Genomic DNA, 10,806 nt, shown 5'->3' on the forward strand with positions numbered 1-10,806 from the left:
CGCCTGATTCAAGCAACACCTCCTAAGGCTCTGAGAGGGCCTGGAATGCTGGGAAGACAGAGCAGGCCAGGTCTCACCAGTCCTGGGGACAACTTTACCCATCCAGTAGTTTGGGTGGCAAGGAGATCCAGAGATACAGATATATATTATGGAATCATTGCTATAAGATTTCTCCAAACAAAAGTGTCAATCTTTTGAAATATAGTATTTAAAATATATAAATTTTATCCATTAAAATATAAGATTTCTTTTTTTTTGTCCTTTTTTTTCTTTTTTTTTTTTGAAAAAATCCAGTTCAATTAGGGGAAAAAAAACCTGCCAGGGTCCTTGCAGTGAAAAAGAAAACCAGTTCCTGTTTTCTTTTTAACCGTTTTAAGATGGAGGGAGAAAATTAAACTGTTTTTAGATAGAGGAAATTGGGCAACGAATGTTCTTTTAGATCAGATCTGTTTGTTTTAGTGCACTGGGTGTCCTCCCTTCACACCATCCATGGAGAAGCTTGCCCCAGCACTGTGCTCATCCCCAAAAATATCTGGCACATGGGTGGGCTGGTGGGGAACACCACAGCTCCGCCCTGGACAAAGATCCTTGTGGGCTCTGAGGATCCCAGTGAATACTCTGCAAGGCAGCTTTCAAGGATCGAGGTGGAATAGTGTTGTTTGAGCTCCATTACTGGAAATAATCCACAGAGTTAATGGATGGATGAGTGTTACAAACATTCAAAGGGTGGGAGGCCACATCTGGGCAGAGAACACACGCTCCACCAAGCCCAGGCTCTGGGCCAGCTCTGCCGCAGGCCCAATTTTATGCCTGGAAGTGGGAATTTTTAGTGCATTGCTCACCTGAGCTTTTTTAGTGGTTTGGACCTGGAGCCAGGGAGCTCAGAGCAGGGGAAGCCCTCTGGTCTCCCATCCCAGCTCCAAAGCCAACCACTGGGTGCCTGAAGAGCACAGGGATGTGTCAGACCCCTCAGGATGCCTCCTCTGGGACATGTAAGAACGGATCTTAGAGAGAGAGCTCTTAACCAAGCAAGATCCTGAGGGTACGTGTCAACAGGGAGAACGTCCTTCACAAAATCACCCAGCCGGCATTTCCCCCCCTTCAGTGTTAGAGGGAAGAACAGGAAACCCTCCTGGCTTGGAAGAGGAGGGACTAAGAGAAAAGCTCCCTGGATCCCAGCACCCAGTGCTCCACTCAAGCTCTCTGCCCTGTCACTAACATGGAATTACAAGTCCCTATAAGGCTTTTCGGTAAAATCCTTATTTTAGGTCTCTTTTTTTAACTGCATTTGGTTTTTTACTTCAAGAAAGTGACATATAGTCTGTACTGCTGGTGCAGACAGTGAGATACATTCATTTTTAAGTACTCCAGGGGGCTCTGGGATTTCCTTGGAGAAATACGGAACAGGCTCCCTCCCCAGCAGCCCTCAAGTCGTTTGACATGGATAAGGCCTGACTCCACAGTCTGAGGGAGAAAATCGGGCAGGCAGAGAGAAGAAGACTGTAAAACAGAACAAACCTAATTTCTATGAGCAGAGCTCAGACTTCCCTTGGCAAGGGATGGACGAGGTCCTTACCTCGTACCTCATGTTCACAACCCTCCAGGCTGGGGAACCCCCGTGCACGTGGAGGCCTTGCAGTGTATTCACAGGGATAACAACGCCTTCGGACCAATGGGACCAGAAAGGATTTTCTCTCCTCATTCTCTCCTGGTTTTTTTTTTCAAATCTGAAAGGACTCTGGCTTCTCTCCGAACTGGACCTACGAACGCCTTACCACTGGAACGAGAAAACAATGGTGTGGGTGGAAGTAGGGCAAAAAATAGTTCTCCTATAAGACAATCTGATAAACCTCATCGTCCTCTAGAAAGGCAGCATGGCCCACCAGTGCTACTTGGCTCCCAGAGTGCTCTTGGAGCGCAGCAGGTACCGATCCACTCGGACTTTCCGCCTGTCCACTGTCCTGTTCTCGCTGTCGAAAATCCGCTGGAGGTGCAGGGCCAACCTCCTGTCCTCCTCCTCCTGCTGGAGCTTCTGCTCCCTCTCCCGCACCTCCGGAGGCACCTCCCCTGCTGTGTGCCTCAGTCTCTTGACGGAGCCGTTGTGCTCCAAGTGCTTTGTTTTGCAGCATCTCTTCCGGCCCCGCCTCAGGAGCGGCGGCTGTTCCGTGATGATGTTCCCAACGGAATTGCAGGTGCTGTTCTGCACGTTCATCAACTTGCTGTTGTTCAGGTATTTCAGCTGCTTTTTCGCCGGTGCCTTGGCAGGGACTCCGAGTGTGCTGCTGTCAGGCAGCGTCGTGCCAACGCCCACGCTCAGCATTTTCGGGCCAAGACTAAGACAGGATTTGTCCATGAGTTTTAGGTCAGGGCCTTCAGACACTCGTGTGTTCAAGGAGGTTACATTTGATCTCGCATCTACTTCGGCAGCACTGTCATCTCTTGTTAAGGCCTGTGAACCCTTGTTCTTCTCACTCCCTCTTCCCAGCTTCATTTCACTGATGGAAGGGAAGGAATCCAGCTTGGGCTGAGGCTCTCCCATTGTGTCAGGTGGAAGGCGGTCATCCTGCACTTGTGGCTGCTCTTTAGTGCAAGTGTTGGAGTTGGTGATGTCAGGAACCGTAATGTCTTCCACAGGCTCTGCAGCCAGGGATGTGAGGGTCGCTTTAGAGAGAGTCTTTTTGATCTGACGCTCCTGAAATATCTGCTCCCATTTTTTCAGTATCCTTGGACTGGCCTCGTAGGTGGTTGGCTTCTGCAGGCTCCGGTTCAGGTTCCTCGGTGTGGATTTGATGATGAGAGGGCTCAGGACTCTGCCGTCGGGAAGCCTCTTTGGAGGAGTACACGGGGAGCAGACAATGGGCTTGAAGTGGTTGAGCTCTTCAGAGATGCTGTCGTTGCTCTCTGGGCTGATGGATCGCTCTGGCTTGTGCAGGGCCGAGAGGGACGACACGGCCGTGAGGACCAGGCGCTTCTCTGCCGTCAGGTCTGGGGCCGAGAGGCAGCGGTTGTTCTGGGTGGACGACAGGACCCCGACCAGCGGTGTCGACGTGCCAGTCACGGGCAGCACCTGAAAGGCAACGCAGAGCACCCGGGATATTGGTCACGGAGCAGAAGGACAAGAATGTGAGAGGAAAACAGGAGAACCTGAGGTTACTGTGCTCTCTGGACACATCACCTTCCATGGTCAATATGGGACATGAGCAGGACCCAGCCTGATTTGGGTCTCAAATTTATGTCAGTTCTGGCTGCAAGTGGCAACCCTTCCAATGGCAAAATCACAAGATGGTTTGGGTTGGAAGGGACCTTAAAGATCATCTTGCTCAAACCAGGTTGGATGGGGCTTGGAGCAACTAGGTGACTCTGTCCATGCCAGGGGGTGGAACTGGATGAGCTTTAGGGTCCCATCCAACCCAAACCATTCTACGATCCTAAGAATCTCTTCCCATAGCATGGAAGTGCCAAAGAACATATTCTGACATCAGGAAAACTTTTGCTAGTTTAAACAGCTTTAGAGAGAAAGGAAAAGGAAAGGAAGGGAAGGGAAAGGAAGAAAGGATTATTTTCCTAAAATTCTATACGATTTTTCTTTCACTGGCTGTGGATTCAGCCTTGAAAAGAAAATGAATCACAAAACAAAAGGCTGATGACAATCCTTCCAATTAGCCTCCAAGAACTCTGCCACCTCTCTGCTTTTCTGCTTAGCAACCCATCAGGTTTATACTAGGAAGTGAGTGGCCCCATGGCAATAACACAGCACCACAAACCCCATGTTTTATATCTCCAGACTACTGGTGCTGTGTAACCTCAGATAAGAACATTTACATACCACGACCTGTTCCCAGATGGTGCCTGTACCTTTGTTTTGTTGGCTGGGGCTGATCTCTGCCTGCTCTTGGATCTCTCCTGAATGGTGTCGTTGCAGCTCCGACTCCTCTCCAGCTTGGCGGTTAAATTCCTGAAAAGCAGATGGGTGGAAACAGGACTGTTCATGGCCTTAGGGACAACCAGCTCAACAACCCTGGCAGCTGTTGGGAGAGACATCAGCCTTGGCAGCACCTGACTGTAAGAGATACCTCCTATGCCCTCTGGGAAAGGGATCCAAGAATCTTGGATTGTGTTCATGGGCTCCCTACTAAATACATGGACACCTCCACCCATGGCTCATAATTAACTGAGATCAGAGCTAATGATGAAGTCGTGGAAACCCTTTGCTTCTCATGTGGAGACACACTTGGTTACTCAGCTGCTTCCACTGGGTCAAGCAACAGCTTTCCAGGGAAAAAGGCATCTGGGGCTGATGGTCTCTCTTCATGTCTGTGCTCAGCACTCCTGAGTTCATCCCACAGGATTCTGATTCCTGACTAATGATTTAAATCTACAGGCAATGATTTTTCTGCTTCATGGGATGAACATTAACTTCTTTGATCCCCTGGATTTTATAACAGGTAGGAAGTAAGCAGATGGACACCATGTCCTAACAATGAGTCTGCTCTAAAATTCCAGAAAAAAAAAAATCACTTATTTTGGATTGAAACAACCATTTGAATTAAAGCATCTCAGGTACGTTTAGAACAAGTTGAAAGAACATCTTTAAGGGACACTGAATAAAGTCTCAGTATCTTACCCTGAAAGGAAAGCAAAGGAGGTCTTGGAAACGAAAGCCGACCGATGCGTTTGCTTGCCCTGGAATGGTTCTTCATTCTCTGAATCCGAGAGACGTTCAGGAAACTGAAGTCAATCAAGGAAGAGTTAACTAACATGTACAACAAAGAGAATAACTTGGAAAATAAAGCTCTTTCTTGCAAAGGTGGTAAAGATCCCCAAAGCCCTCATTTCCGATTGTACCGAGAGGACATAAAGCATAAATAATGCAAAAATAAGCACACAGCTCCTATGTATAGTCATTGAATAAACTTAATTTACTGGTCAAGAAAATGTGGGAAAATCCTACAGGGTGGGAAAATTACTACAGGGTGTTCATTACTTAGCCCCCACAGATCAGCCCATCAAACTGAAATTTTAAGAGCATTTCCTACAGAGCCTCCTAAATGAAATGGGAAACAGGCAAGAATCAGCCTGAAGAATGTGTTGAACTTCAGAATTGTGCAGAAGATTCATGGGGAAATGTTCATGGAAGGGCACAAGGATCCTCCCAAAGTAGAGATTTATCTGCCATGTTTGGAAGAGTCATGTGTTGGTGGGTAAAAGGGGGCACAGAAACCTCTGGAAGAACATCTGCAGTCATCAACATGGATCTTTATAATCTGTTAGCTCACAGCCTTCAGGGGCTATAAAGGGTCAATCAAATAATCCTGGAAAGACAAAGGATGAAAGCTCTGGATATGTGGATAGGAAGGAGAAGCACAAGCTTACTTACACACTCTTGGTTCACTTTCAGCACGACAGATTCGTCCTTTTTCTGCTGTTCCTCTGTTTTTCTTTTCCCTACATCCATGTCATCTACAACGAACTTGTGAATCAGCTCCTCAGATGCCTTTTCTTCTTGTAGTTTTTCTTCTCTCAGCTGAAAACAATGAAAAATGAGATATTTATAATGTTTGAAGTCCTCCACACAAATTGGCAAGACCAAGAGTCTGGTCACAGCATTAAATTTTGTGCCTTCATTTCCCTACTCTAGGGCACAGCCACTGCCTCTCTCTCATAATACTGTGAAGATTGGTTTGCTTCTACAACACATTTGTGTTTTCGACACAAATATTAGGGATTTTATCTTCTTTTTAAAACAATAAAGGCACTGTGACACAGGCCATGAATAGTCTACATATATCTGTAAATAGAACAGATCCTCCCTCCTTCCTCCATCCAGCCTCTGTGGATAAGTTACCCTTGTCTGGGACAAGCAGCTGGACCTTTGACTGACACATCCTCATTACACGGATGAACCACAGCACAAGGAATTCAAATCCTTGTGTTTTTCCTCATATTTGAGTGTGGGCATCTCAGGTGCTTCAGAAGCTGCTGTGTTACATTGCCCTCTACTCATAAACGCAACAACTTGCAAAAACTCCTTATTCTTTGCAAAATATTTACACTTTTTCTTCTCTGCTGAAGGATGGAAAAATCCCCAAATCATGGACATGTGGACAACAAAGAAAATAGAGTTCTTGAGTCATTACATGAAAAGCACATCATGATTTTGAAGCTGGAAAAGACCTGAATCCTACTGAATCCGAGCTCCCAGAGATGAGGAAGGAGGAACAAGGTAGACAGAAACCAGGAAAAACTCCACTGTTTGGCTGATTGTGGGTGTTCAGCAAATGTTTTCAAAGACTGATTTGACTTCCTGCTTGGAGTTGTTTGAAGATGTGTCTTTAAATTCCTTATCTATTAATAATCTCAGGCAATAACTACAACACAGTGTCTGATTAACACGGATTGTGGCCACACGACGAGGCATGAGGAATAGTCTGCTGTAAATCAACAGTATTTCTGCTCTTTAAGGAGCCTTTCTTGAAGTATCTGAAAAATTCACATCAAGATTTATCATAAAGATGACTTTTTTTGGGCAGCTGAAATACTACCCAACACTCGGTGTCCGTTTCCTACTTCTCACCTCGAAGAAAATTATATGGAAATCCTCACTTTTTTGGCTAAATTATAAAATTATACTAAATTCCTAAATCTAAAGGCACAAACATATGTAATATCATCCAGAAATATTTAAGGATTTTGGGCAAATACATTAGGTGAGGTGCCAGCACATGTTTTGCTGATGGTGATCAGTCAAAAAGACAACAACAGGATTCTAATCAAGGGACACAAAAAAGAATTTAGGTCCAGAATTCAGGCTGCACACCAAAGAACCTCTAATGATAAAATCTGTATGAATTAAAAAAAAAAATAAAAAAATTAAGTAGCCTTGTGTAAACTATCTCCCAGAGAATTTTTTTACAAATGCTAGCACATACAAATGTGCTGGGACATGAGGACGAGAAACTGAAACAATGTGGTGTGAAACATCTACCCTGGGAGAAAGTTATCCAAGTAGCATCTCTGGAATACTGGATGCAGGACCATCAGCTTAGTTAGCAGCACAATTACCAGAAAATGCATTTTAACTTGTTTGTAGCCGTTTTGGGCACTGGAACTGCAGGGGAAAAATGCCGTACACGTGATAATTTTCTGCGTAAGAAACAGCCATTTTAGGACCATCATTCCTGATATTAATATTTATTTCCAAAAGTTTGGCAAATGCACACTTGGTATCTTCTCTTCACTCCACAGACTGTCAGATTTAGAAAACAACTCGCATCTGGGATGAGTAAAAACATTTTGAAATGCTCCTCTCCCTTTCTCGGGAAAGCTACCCTGGGTTATCCCCATTCCACAGGCAGGGGGAGCTAAGATGAGAGCTTGTACTTCCAGACACAGAGGCAATCCCAATCAGGAAAAGCTTAGATTCCCGGACCTGAGTTCTCTTCCTGCCTAATTCAGAAGTTCAGAGACACCAAGAAACCCTTGATAACCGACAACAGTCCCAATTTTGCCTCTATAACTCTCTGACTGGATGTTGGAGCCAGGTCGGTCTGTTCTCCCACAGAACTAGTGACAGGATGAGAGGAAACAGTGCAAGTTGCTCCACTGGGGGCTTAGATTGGAATAAGGAAATGAATAAGGAAACAGTGACTGCAGCATCAGTTGTGATTTTATCAGCAAAATTTCACTGCCATTTCCTCTTAGATGACGATTCAGAGAATCTCTCCCCCCACAGCTCTTTCAGCTGAGTTTCATAAAAAGTAAGTTTAAGTTGGCATGGGAAAGAAACCCATCTCCCATCTGGCAAGGAGCAGAAAGGGCAAGGCAGGAGGCTGAACAGGAATGACACAAAAACAGGCCCAAAATGCCAGAAAGTAGTTAAAATATTTCTTTGTGACTGGTGGGGAAGGCAGAGGTGTTGGCACTGAACTGCACACTGTATCTTTTCGCAACGCTCCTATAAAAGGTTCATAGATCATGGGAGAGAAGATGGTTTAATCCTTCCAGAAGATCCAGATATGCCTCACAGAATGCCAGAATGGTTTGGGTTGGAAAGGACTTTAAAGACTATCCAGTTCCACCCCCTGCCATGGGCAGGGACACCTTCCACTAGACCAGGTTGCTCCAAACCCCATCCAACCTGGCCTTGAACACTTCCAGGGATGGGGCAGCCAAAGCTGCTCTGGGCAACCTGTGCCAGGGCCTTACCACCCTCACAGTGAGGAATTTCTTCCCCAATATCCCATCTAATCCTGCTCTCTGGTAGTGGGAAGCCATTCCCCCTTGTCTTGTCACTAATTCCTGACGAAAAGTCCCTCTACAGCTTCCTTGAAGGCATTGCAAGGGATCTTTAGATCACCCGTTAATACCTACACAAAAACCCTTATTTCTTCATCTTTAAGCCAAAGATGCCCTGAGTCAACTCATCTTAAAGATTACAGTGAAAAATACAGTGATGCACATTTAAATTATTTAATTAATTAGATTTCTATAGCAGTAAGATTCCCGTGCACTTAAAGTCTGACACTGTTGCCCAGACCCAACTGCTCCTCAACAAAGTGTCTCATCATTGCTGAAAATGCCACAGATCCCACAACTTTGCACACAAAGTTTCCTTCCCTTCCTGCCAAGTCACCTGGATGGGAGAAGAGTCTGCAATTCTTAATATCAGTTAATGAAACAGTCAGCCAAAGTTACCCTAATAACCTGCAGTGACATTTCCCATCAGTGCCACTGCTAATTCCACATGAGTGGAAGCAGGAGGGAAGCCCCTTCCACACTTTTTAACTGTCTCCTCACACAGATGCATTTCTCAAACTAGTTATTTACCTTAAATATCACCTAAACAGTATTTTCCTACTCAGACAAGGCTGTTTTTCTAACTCAGCTTCCCAGTCCTTTCTACTCTTGTTGATATTTTCAAGCGAAAACCCAAAGAAAATTCAACAATGAAACACCCCCTGGGTTCCTTTTCCCCAGCAGGTAGAATAATCAATGAAGGGTTGGTCCCATCTCAAGGGAAAACACATCACAGAGATCAAAAATCCCTTTTTAAATGGAGAAAATATTTTCACAGACTTTAACTGCACACCAGCTGAAAAGCTTTTCTTCCCTTATCATTTTTTTGACCTTTAAATGACATTTTTTCCTTGCCTAAAAATAAAAAAAAAAAAGCTCTGGTTTGGAATAGTTTGTTTCTGAGGAGAAGGATGTTATTGAAGGAGATATCTTATGCTGCAAAAGTGTTTATGAAATTACATCCACAACCAGTTGCTCCAAGGAAGGTACATTTCCATGTTCTGGAAGACAGACTAAGACAGCAAAATTTGGTTTCTAAATGCTCAATTACAGCCATTTCCTGAAGTGGCTGAACAGCATAAAGGGAATAAATGACTTTTGTTACAGAGCAGGAATAAAGAGCCCTTCAGGTTTCTCTACAGGATGGCATTCTTGCAGGAAATCCAAGTTCTCCTGGAAGAAAATACACAATTACCCAGAATACTGACCTTCCTTAGCTGGCTTTCATATTCTTCTCGGAGTTCCCCTGGTTTGCTTAATTTAATGGGTGCTCTGAATATAAAATCTGGAAAGAGAAGGGAAAAAAAGAAAGGAAACACTTTTTAGTGCAGGATAATGGTGTTGGCCATTATTTCCCTAAAAGTGTGAGATCTCCATGGGCTGCACAAGAGGTTCTGCAGCACTTTTTCCAACTCCAGATGTTTATATTCCACCACTGCTATCAAAGCGCTGTTTAACATGCAGGAACATCAGGAGGAGGGTGGCCAAGCAATCCCACTTTGCACTTCCAGAGTTTCCTTGGAGGCTCTCAAGAGTCCTTGACAAGCAGTTAAGCAATCAGAGGAGTATTGGGATGATGTAAACACAAAGGTGAAGTAACAGCCTGGTGATATCACAGGGAATCTGGGTCTTAGGAATAAACTCAGGCTTTAAGCACAGGGAGTAAGTCCCAGAAACAAATCCAGGCTTTAAGCACAGGGAACCTGAAGCCTAGGAATAAACTCAGGCTTTAAGCTCCTACTCCCAGACACCCAAGGCACACAGGCTGACAGCTGCAGCACAAAACCCTCAATTCACATTCCTGCCCTTCTTCCATTGACATCAATGCATCGGGAATGCTCCCTATTTTCTGGATAAACAGTGTTTTTTCCCCTCCACATCCCCTTCCAGCTGTTTGCAGCGTTGTCCCACCGATCTGGAGTAAGCACAGCCTTTTTTCCACTTGCAATTCATTCCCCGAGGTCAATATTTCACTCTGTCTGGCAGGAATTCCCCATCCTGCTCCCGCTTCCTCCCTTCCCCCTCGGGAATTCAGGAACCAAAAGCTTATTGGCACAGGGTTATAGTTTAACCTCCTGGAGTCTGTTATTCCCAAAGGACTCTCTTCCTTCTATCGGCCACAAAGTTCCCTCCCACTTCTAAGCAGTGCAAGTCTGGGCAAGTTGCACTACAGTTGGAGGAGCTTGCATGGAAAAGGGAATAGCAGGAATAAAACAAGCCCTGGACAACAATCCTGGCTCAATCTGTATCAGTATTCCAGGCAGGGTGCAGGACAGCCCATCATTCCAATGTGCTATGGTCAGGATGGAATAGGTACAAGCACGGAGGAAACATCAGGGGTATTTCCTTCTTCCAGCTTGCTAAAATTAAAGGATATAAACCAGCAGCTCCATCATGATTTCGGAAATTCACAGAACCATTTAGGTTGGAAAAGACCTCCAAGAATCCAATCTGTGACTGATTCCCCCCTTGTCAACCAAACTACAGCACTGAGTGCCACATCCAGTTGTT

The 10,806-nt window shown here is 45.0% G+C and overlaps 1 protein-coding gene across 1 annotated transcript; it reads right to left on the minus strand.

Moving 5' to 3' along the window:
- Positions 1-328: 328 nt before the first annotated feature.
- RNF169 (ring finger protein 169) lies at positions 329-10,780 on the minus strand. The gene is made up of 5 exons (XM_039379654.1): positions 9,504-10,780; positions 5,378-5,524; positions 4,625-4,728; positions 3,856-3,955; positions 329-3,067 (listed from the first exon to the last, which is right to left on the minus strand). The coding sequence occupies exons 2-5, from the start codon at positions 5,453-5,455 to the stop codon at positions 1,889-1,891; spliced, it is 1,461 nt and encodes a 486-aa protein (XP_039235588.1). The 5' UTR covers positions 5,456-5,524; positions 9,504-10,780; the 3' UTR covers positions 329-1,888.
- Between the last annotated feature and the right edge of the window lie 26 nt (positions 10,781-10,806).

The sequence above is a fragment of the Pipra filicauda genome, unplaced genomic scaffold, assembly GCF_003945595.2.
Source record: "Pipra filicauda isolate LSUMZ 115617 unplaced genomic scaffold, ASM394559v2 scaffold171_size1565689_pilon, whole genome shotgun sequence".
Taxonomy (NCBI): domain Eukaryota; kingdom Metazoa; phylum Chordata; class Aves; order Passeriformes; family Pipridae; genus Pipra; species Pipra filicauda.

Bases quoted from the DNA above. Each gene is read 5' to 3' on its own strand.
- RNF169 (XM_039379654.1), bottom strand. From the start codon at position 5,455: ATGGATGTAGGGAAAAGAAAAACAGAGGAACAGCAGAAAAAGGACGAA. The intron at 3,956-4,624 runs GTAAGATACTGA...TCTGCTTTTCAG, and splicing joins TCCTTTGCTTTCCTTTCAGG to GAATTTAACCGCCAAGCTGG. The intron at 3,068-3,855 runs GTACAGGCACCA...GTTGCCTTTCAG, and splicing joins CCCCAGCCAACAAAACAAAG to GTGCTGCCCGTGACTGGCAC.